Below are 9,475 nucleotides of genomic sequence, written 5' to 3'. Positions count from 1 at the left end.
TTTATATGAACACCCAACACACACAAACACACTACACCACTACACACACACACACACACCCACACACACAACACACCACACACACACACACACACACACACACACACACACACACACACACACACACACACACGCACGCACACGCACACACACCCTTCAGTGTGACAGTTCCCACTGTTCTCCAATCTGCTGTGATAAACTGTAGAACCCACAAATAGAAAACCATCAATAACACCAACAAATTGACTGTGATAAACAACTTACTTGATATCTGTTGTCGTTCTGTGACGTCAGGCCAAAGTATCGCTCTGAAAATGCTGAAGCTTCGTGTAGAGAAAGTACACAACGTTTCAAAAAAGTATTCAGTTCTTTCAACTCCAATTTCATTGATAATCAAATTTGTACAGTATTTCATGTCATTTGTTGTGGAAAATGTACTCACACAAAACACATAGCACCGGTTTCCCAATCCTAGATTGAGCCTAAACCTAGACTGAAAAGCTATTTCAATGGAGATTGTGCATTCAGCTTGCTTTTCAATCCAGGACTAGGTTTAATCTCTGTCAAGGAAACTGACCTAAAGGGTAAGATCATGGAAACATTACTCACCGTAAAGTTTCCAGTCAATCACTGGGGAATTAGCAGCTGCACACTTAATCAGCGCTGTGGACCTCAGGAGCATCAAGGTGAGGTAAGCACCGTATCCCTGGAAAGAAAAGAACACCTTCACTTGTTGAACACACCCGTGAGTGTGAAGCATGGTGATCAACTGAAAGACAGCAGTTAAACTTGCCTTTCCGTAGATTCCGATCCGCGCGCGGTCAATGTATGGGAGTGTCATCAAGTATCTGTAATAAGTAAATAAAAACAACCCAAAACCGAATGACTGATTCTTTTTCCAGACATTTCATGAGGGCTTTAACACAGATGACTGACAGGGAAGTTAAAGAGTGTACAACCATGCCATACATTTTCAATGGATTTCAATGGAAAGGGCAAAATATTGTATCATATTACACCATATTGTATCATATCACATCCTGTCTTATCTTATGGTATTTTATTATATCATATTGTATGGCATCGTATCGCACTGTATATCACATTACATCTCATGTATTGCATTGTATATAGTATCATATCATCTAATAGTGTATATCGCATCATATATCATATTGTATATTATATATAGTACATATATATATTCTTTCCATATACTGTCCATAATGTCTATACATCCCATCATATGTAAATAAATATACATATATATACATACAGTTGAAGTCGGAAGTTTACATACACCTTAGCCAAATACATTTAAACTCAGTTTTTCATAATTCCTGACATTTAATCCTAGTAAAAATTCCTTGTCTTAGGTCAGTTAGGATCACCACTTTATTTTAAGAATGTGAAATGTCAGAATAATAGTAGAGAGAATTATTTATTTCAGCTTTTATTTCTTTCATCACATTCCCAATGGGTCAGAAGTTTACATACACTCAATTGGTATTCGGTAGCGTTGCCTTTTAATTGTTTAACTTGGGTCAAACGTTTCGTGTAGCCTTCCACAAGCTTCTCACAATAAGTTGGGTGAATTCTGGCCCATTCCTCAACTAAGTCAGGTTTGTTGGCCTCCTTGCTCACACACGCTTTTTCAGTTCTGCCCACAAAATTTCTATAGGATTGTGATGGCCACTCCAATACCTTAACTTTGTTGTCCTTAAGCCATTTTGCCACAACTTTGGAAGTATGCTTGGGATCATTGTCCATTTGGAAGACCCATTTGCGACAAGACCAACTGCCTGACTGATGTGTTGTGAAAAACTGAGTTTAAATGTATTTGGCTAAGGTGTATGTAAACTTACGACTTCAACCATATATATATATATATATATATATATATATATATATATATATATATATATATATACATACTCTGTGCTCCAACATAGCTCATCCTAATATTTCTCTATTTTCTAATTGCATTCTTTTACTTTTATGTTTGTGTGTATTGTTAGATATTGCTACACCCGTAATACATCTGCTAAATATGTGTATGCAACCAGAAAATGATGTCATATCTCATCACGTCACATGCTGGTCGGAGGTTACATACTCCAATGCAGCTATCTGGTCCTGAACATCCACGGTACCCAGGCGCTGGTGGACCTGCTGCAGGACTCTCAGGCCCCGGAAGCCTGTCCCCCTGCCGTCCAGCCTGGCCACAATCACCTCATCACAACTGACCAGCACCGAGTCCCAACCCAGCTCATACTCATCACTCACCGACTGACTGCCAGGCCCACCATCACTAAGAGGGGCGGAAGGGGGAGTGAGAGAGAAAGAGAGGGAGAGAGAGAGGGTGGTTGATTCAAGCTTCTCAAACACGTTAACTAATTTAAAGTTCCATATTATGTGAAAACATCTTCCCTCAATGAAAGAAAGCGTAATCTGACATCATGGAATTGGAGTTAGACAATCACTGTGTTTGTTCTCAAGGTAAAGTATTCCGTTCTAAATGTACTGCTGAATGAAAATGTACTTAAGACTGTGTAAATATGTTGGAATGCTAGGAAAGAGGAGCGATGCTTACACAATCAAAAGAAGGCCATAGAGAAGAGATTCAGAAAAGTCAAGGGGATAGGTGAGTTTCAAAGGCAGCTCTGTGAGAAGAAAATATTGAATTACAGTAGTTATTCAAATAAACAATATACTGTAGCGAGAGAGAGAGCGAGAGAACGAGGGAAAAAAAGTGACTGGCAGACTATATAGCAGAGAGAGAGAGAGAGAGAGAGAGAGATACAAATAGAAAAAGAAAGAAATATACACAGAGAGAAATGGTTAGTTACCAAAGTCTTCACTTGGAATAACCCTGACATCTGACTTAGAGATCTTTTTGATTTCCAAGGCAGCTCTCAGAGGCATGTTGTTGTCCAATATAAAGTAAGCTGTGAGGATAAAGTGTGAAAGTAACCATTAACATACTGTGTGTAAAGAGACACAAGGATACTGATAATAATAGGTATTAAACTGTGATGGGAAAATCAATCAACAGATTGTTTCAAGAAGCAGATTCATTTGAGTTTTACATTTTTCTAATACAGTTGGCTGACTTCACATAGGCCACTGCATCTAAACCAGATGCCCTGTGCTCCTTTGTTTTAGACTGTCACCAATTACATAATTTCAGTACAATTATGCCTCATATTCAGTATCATTGAAAAGCAGCCATGCATAAAAAATTCAAATCAATATCATTTGCATTAAAAAATACTTTCCAGATTATCATTTAAACCTTGCCAGAAAATGTCATTTGGACAGCTGATGAAAATCTATTTCACACGACGTGAAACACAGCCAACAATCTCGTGGCCAAATATGAAATAGGAACCATTAAAACAGACTGGAAACAGTACAGTACAGTAGACGAGAGTTCATATCAATACTTAGTATTACTCACTGTTTACATCATTAAAACTCTGCAGCATCACAGACGGAGCACCGGGACCTGTGGAACAGAAGATACACTGGCAATACTGCATAGCATCGTTTTGAGACTGAACAAACGCTCAGTATGATATTCTAACATGGTTTTATAGTAGTATTGTAGCTACCCTAGCCTATGTAAGCCCAACGACGTCACCCGTGGGATATAGTTATTAGAGCAGTGGTTAGGAGACCCAGGTGCCATCTGCTACTATATCATAAAATACATAATGGCATAATTGACATAATTACTCCTTAACAATATCTCGTACATTACCCAGAATAGGTTGGGTTTTACTACAGTGGCTATAACATATCCACATAAAGCTGTATTTGTCTGAATGGTTTCCAGAACGAAAAACACAGACCAGACTCGTACCTTTACACTGTAGAATAACATGCTGTTTGTTCGGGCTGATGTCTGCATCGAAGAATGTGCATGCTTCCTGGTTCATCTCACAGGTCAAACATCGTTGAGAGAACAGACCAATAGTAGATGCACTGAAAGAGGGATTGCATAATTGCATTTCAACAATGTATTACATCTATGCAATACGGAAGGATAAGACAAACTGGAGCTGAATAGGGCTAACGGCTACTAGAATGCGGCTGAAATGTCTGGTGTTATTGAGCAGAATACTTTCAGCATGCGCATTTCTTCCCGGGGAAAATGTTTTAGAATCATTTCTCACCTGTACACGTGTCTCTTTTGTGGGGAGTCTTGAGTACCGATAAAATATCTACAGTATATAGGTGAAAGCAGAATGACTTTAACTCGGGCAAGTACAGGAAACTATAGTTACAAATAGAATAGTTTCAACAGAAGAGATGTTTGAAAAGAGAAAAAAAGGTCAACACTTGTTGAAGCTCATATCTGTAACACGAAATATGATATTCGATTATTCTCATAACTGATCTGAAAGGATCGGACAGACTTACATGGTTTGCTCCCCCTCATCATAGGCTAATATCTTGGTCACCTCCCAGTTGCCTGACGTCAAGTGACGGGCATCATTTTGATCACTTCTGAACTGAGAAAAGACAAATTGTGATTTTTTTCGATAAAAACATGTTTAAAAAAATAAATAAAGACACATAGTGAGCACTGAAAAAGCCGGAGAATGACAAGACAACCAATGTCTATTTCAGAATTGTAGTATGACAGCACCCACCGATTTGGTGAACATGGCAATATGATGGAAGTCTCCTTGTCCCCCCTGCTTCACCGGTATGGTCAGGAAAAACCTGCTCCCGTCCTTTGAAAACACTGGCTCCTGGTTCTGAGGACATTGGATTTAAGGGACAGTCAACGTGCATCAATTTCCTCTTTACTATTAGCATATAGATACAATACTCACTGTTTTAAAATTGCAGCACAATTTGGAGCAAATCAAGCCCACAATAGCATTCAAATAAAATGTTACTAGATGGAAATATGAATTGCTAATATTATAGAACATTTACATGTCAGCTTACCTGTCTGGTGAGCCAGAGATCTGAAGCTTCCTCATGTTTCTGAAATTCAAGTGAAGGAACACGTCTTAGATCCAACATGGAGTACGACACAGACGACRCCAATAAAACCCWTTTCTAGKGAGGACCAYYTTAGCGTAGRTGAAGGAAAAACCSACCTGTACACAGGATCCGAYGGTGGCGTCACACACAGTGAGGAAGGACACGTTCTGGGGCCGGTTGAGCCATCGAACCGCTGCATGGGTGTTGCTGATCCACTTCACCATACTCACATAGTGTTCTCTGGGTCAACGTCAGACAAACATTCAGACGTAGAGCAACTACTTCTCTGGGCCATTTTAATCATATTTCTGAATGATGGTTGTTGTGTACTTGTGAATAGCACTTGATCAAACATGCACTGTAACAATCAGGGGCAGACTGGCTGGTTCATTTTTAGTCTATGGGCCTCTTTAACTTGAATTTTTCATGCAAAATGATCACTTTCTGGCTAATAATGGTGGAATATAATTGAGGAATAATATGGACAGGTGTGGGGGTCTCAAGGAAAAAATGGGCCGGTGTGTTAGAAATGACAATACGGATTTCTGGTCCCAGTCTGCCCCTGGAAACATTTAAACATGCATACATACAGATTCAATTGTCGATATACTGGCTATAACGGTTAGTAAAGAAATAACATGCAAAGAATAACCTGGCATGCCTGGTGGCACCACAACAATTACAAATGCAGATTAAAAGAACCGGAATGCCAGAATGATGTGTCTTCCTCACCTTCCTTTCAAGCCATCAGGTGGTACCAGATCCTGAGTGTGTGTGGGGCCATACAGGTTCACCACCAACAGCCTGACTGTAGGGTTGGGCTGGCCAGCCTGTCAGCAAACAGATCCTCATAAAGTCAATTATTAAGTATACTGAGAAAAACCAATACTGTCGCTACACCGCTTTCAAACCAAGGTGCATGAACAGTGGATATTCAGCAATTCATTATAAACTATGCTAACAATCAATGTTTCAAATGACCTCACAGGTTATTATCTTCTTAACATCTTTGTTATGCCTGGACCATTTGGATGTCTGTCCTAGCTTAACATCTTTGTTTTGCCTGGACCATTTGGATGTCTGTCCTAGCTTAACATCTTTGTTTTGCCTNTTAACATCTTTGTTTTGCCTGGACCATTTGGATGTCTGTCCTAGCTTAACATCTTTGTTTTGCCTGGACCATTTGGATGTCTGTCCTAGCTTAACGTCTTTGTTTTGCCTGGACCATTTGGATGTCTGTCCTAGCTTAACGTCTTTGTTTTGCCTGGACAATTTGGATGTCTGTCCTAGCTTAACATCCAACCAGCGATAATCTCAGAGATGACAGAGCAAATATATATATATTTTTTTTATCCCTGGAGGTAAGGAATGAACTGGCAGAATATCATTGTGAATACTTCATACAAGCAGGCTTCTTTTTTCAGGCAGATTTAGATGTGTTAGAAGTAGGGCTGGCACGGTAAACAACGAGTATGGATGAAGAACGTCATGTCTAAGTCGACAAACTTCACCTAAAAGCAGTAAGTAAGAGTAAGCCCGATTCACATCTAACAGCCAATGTAAGGAGCGACGAGAGAAGATAAAAGTAGTCCGTTTGGTGTTCTGGAACGAACAGCTGACAGTAGACAGCCGGGCATTCAAAAAGACCAGACGTGCAGTCAGGAGCCAGAGGAGAATATGTGCTTCTTTTTTTTGTTTGTTATTCGAACAGTTATACTTGTAACTATAACCGCGACCATTTGGCTGACAAATAACCGTAATCCAAAATTCCATAACCATCACAGCCTTTGTTAGAAGCGCTATTACCTCCTCCTATAAAATCTGAGCAGGGTTCTGATCATTTTGTCTAATCATTTATTCAGTTTCCAATTTCCCTTTTGATGAGACTCCATAAATACTTGATCTATCAGAATATAAGACCTTTATGTGTGCAGTAGTTGTAACCAACTCTATGCACGGGATAATCGTAACTGGATAGCCATAGTTGTTGTATCGACATGCAGTACATATAATACAGCACATCAATCGATAGCACAGAAACATGACTTCCGAAGCTCAAATCTAGTACACTGTGTGTATCAACAAAGACATACAATAGTTATATCATCTGAACTGAAATGACTGTTTCTTGAGCCAACAGTTTTTGTTGCTGTTGCTAAAACCAATAGCGTTGTTTTTCCAACAAGCAAGCACAATTTCACCAATGGGGGCAAAATAATGACACAGACAAATACACTCACTTTCTACAGCAGCATGCTATCCCATTATATTGCGTCTTTCCATTACCTTGGGGTATGGGTACTCCTGTGATCTGGGGTAGGGGCTGCCAGTGAACCGGGGCAGGAACATGTTGGGTACCAGGGTATCGTTGATCATGAGGAAGGCCAGTCTCTCTCCGTCAGGTGACCACCAGTGGACTATGTGTGACTGCAGAATCTCCTCTAAAAACACAAGGTTGAAACTACACTATCATTTTTTTTCGGATCTATTCCTATCCACATGAAAATATAGGCTTCTTCTGTACACCATACTTGAAGTTGCTATATACTGTATAAGATCAATTTGTTATTGTAAATGAAGTTTAAGAGAACGTTCGAATTTGTATCTGCATCATCAAAAAGAAAGGAGGACCAAGGCACTCTTCATATAATTAATTAAAATGCCTTTGTATCTGCATCAATTGGAAATCTGTGTTTTACACAACCTTGCTGAAAATATGTCAAAAGGATGACAAATTAAGAATTTTACAGTTTTTTTATAGAACTAGTTTTGAGTTGATGTAGATAAAACATAAAATTGGTCTTAATTAAGTCAGGGCTACAATCCATCATTAAGGTGTAATTAATAAGTGCAAATTATGAATGAAACTGTCTCTGCTATCCCTGAGCATGGAACAATGTGTAGATTATGGCCCATTCATGAGGAGACTTAACACTGCTGTAGTGAAATAATGACATTCCTTCATCTATATTTAATTAACTTTGATAAAAATTCTGAGTTAGTTCTCATTTATTCAATTATTCTTCGGAAATGGGACTAATATCGTTAGTAGTGTTAATTTTGAATTCTTATTCCATCCGTCCCTGAATGCGACTGAGAACCGTTCAACTGTGAAAGTGATGAATTCCTTTGTGGCTGCACATTATTTATTTCCAATGCATGGAATACCTTTCCTGACATTGTGTCCTTGGGTACGCCCTGAACCTGTAAATTGGCATTCAGACAAACCTTCATACAGCCAGTCAGCAATTCCATTAAATATGACTCCTTCCCCTCCCGACGAAGTAATCCTAAGAGAATTGCTCTGCACATCTGATTGGTAATAGATGTTGTTTTCAAAGATGTAGATCTGAAATGAGAGTAAGGAGAATTGCAATTGTGCTTTGCACGATGGCTAAGAAACTATAGCACAGCAAAAGTCAGACTCTGATTCCCATCAGTATCCTGCTACAATACAGCACTAGTTCACTGCCAGGGAAATATGGTAGTGATTTTATTTTAAATTATGACTTATTTTTTAAATTATGACTTATTATTTCTATCTATGATCCATATCAGGAATTAAAGTGCACCATAATTGGTAGTACCACGCTCTCTGTGAGTAAAACCTTTAGACAGGTCAACCTATAGACAGGTCAACATTCACAAGGCCGCAGACGGATTACCAGGACGTGTACTGCGAGCATGCGCTGACCAACTAGCAAGTGTCTTCACTGACATTTTCTTTTTCAACATCCCTGTTCGAGTCTGTAATACCAACATGTTTTAAGCAGACCACCATAGTGCCTGTGCCCAAGAACACTAAGTTAACCTGTCTAAATGACTACCTAAATGTCTGTAGCCATGAAGTGCTTTGAAAGCTGGTCATGGCTCACATCAACACCATCATCCCAGAAACAATAGACACACTCCAATTTGCATACCGCCCCAACAGATCCACAGAGGATGCAATCTCTATTGCACTTCCACACTGCCTTTCCCACCTGGACAAAAGGAACACCTATGTGAGAATGCTATTCACTGGCTACAGCTCAGCATTCACACAATAGTGCCCTCAAAGCTCATCAATAAGCTAAGGACCCTGGGACTAAACATCTCCCTCTGCAACTGGATCCTGGACTTCCTGATGGGCCCCCCCAGGGGTACAGTAAGGGTAGGTAACAACACATCCGCCACACTGATCCTCAACACAGGGGCCCTCAGGGTGCGTGCTCAGCCCTTCCTGTCCTCCCTGTACTCTCCTGTACTCCCTGCGTCCGACCGCAAGGCACTACAGAGGGTAGTGCGAACGGCGCTACATCACTGGGCCAAGCTTCCTGCCATCCAGGACCTCTATACCAGGCGGTGTCAGAGGAAGGCCCTAAAATTGTCAAAGACTCCAGCCACCCTAGTTATTGACTGTTCTCTCTGCTACCGCACGGCAAGCGGCACAAGAGCGCCAAGTCTAGGTCCAAGAGACTTCTAAACAGGCTGC

At 40.1% G+C, this 9,475-nt stretch overlaps 1 protein-coding gene across 1 annotated transcript in view; it reads right to left on the bottom strand.

The window, feature by feature from the left end:
- Nucleotides 1-9,475, bottom strand: part of LOC111953948 (inactive dipeptidyl peptidase 10) — a 49,780-nt gene that overhangs the window by 18,291 nt on the left and 22,014 nt on the right. The window contains exons 8-23 of the mRNA XM_023973434.2: nucleotides 8,230-8,350; nucleotides 7,288-7,442; nucleotides 5,734-5,831; nucleotides 5,118-5,241; nucleotides 4,963-5,001; nucleotides 4,659-4,766; nucleotides 4,426-4,517; nucleotides 4,179-4,226; nucleotides 3,866-3,987; nucleotides 3,461-3,508; nucleotides 2,850-2,948; nucleotides 2,594-2,663; nucleotides 2,117-2,311; nucleotides 794-848; nucleotides 610-706; nucleotides 265-323 (exon numbers count right to left, since the gene is read on the bottom strand). Of these exons, the coding sequence (XP_023829202.1) occupies nucleotides 265-323; nucleotides 610-706; nucleotides 794-848; nucleotides 2,117-2,311; nucleotides 2,594-2,663; nucleotides 2,850-2,948; nucleotides 3,461-3,508; nucleotides 3,866-3,987; nucleotides 4,179-4,226; nucleotides 4,426-4,517; nucleotides 4,659-4,766; nucleotides 4,963-5,001; nucleotides 5,118-5,241; nucleotides 5,734-5,831; nucleotides 7,288-7,442; nucleotides 8,230-8,350 (1,530 nt within the window). The remainder of the gene's footprint in view (nucleotides 1-264; nucleotides 324-609; nucleotides 707-793; nucleotides 849-2,116; nucleotides 2,312-2,593; nucleotides 2,664-2,849; nucleotides 2,949-3,460; nucleotides 3,509-3,865; nucleotides 3,988-4,178; nucleotides 4,227-4,425; nucleotides 4,518-4,658; nucleotides 4,767-4,962; nucleotides 5,002-5,117; nucleotides 5,242-5,733; nucleotides 5,832-7,287; nucleotides 7,443-8,229; nucleotides 8,351-9,475) is intronic.

This window comes from Salvelinus sp. IW2-2015, linkage group LG27 (assembly GCF_002910315.2).
Source record: "Salvelinus sp. IW2-2015 linkage group LG27, ASM291031v2, whole genome shotgun sequence".
NCBI lineage: Eukaryota > Metazoa > Chordata > Actinopteri > Salmoniformes > Salmonidae > Salvelinus > Salvelinus sp. IW2-2015.
Note: the sequence above shows the minus strand (reverse complement) of the source record. Positions and strands in the feature narration are given on the sequence as shown.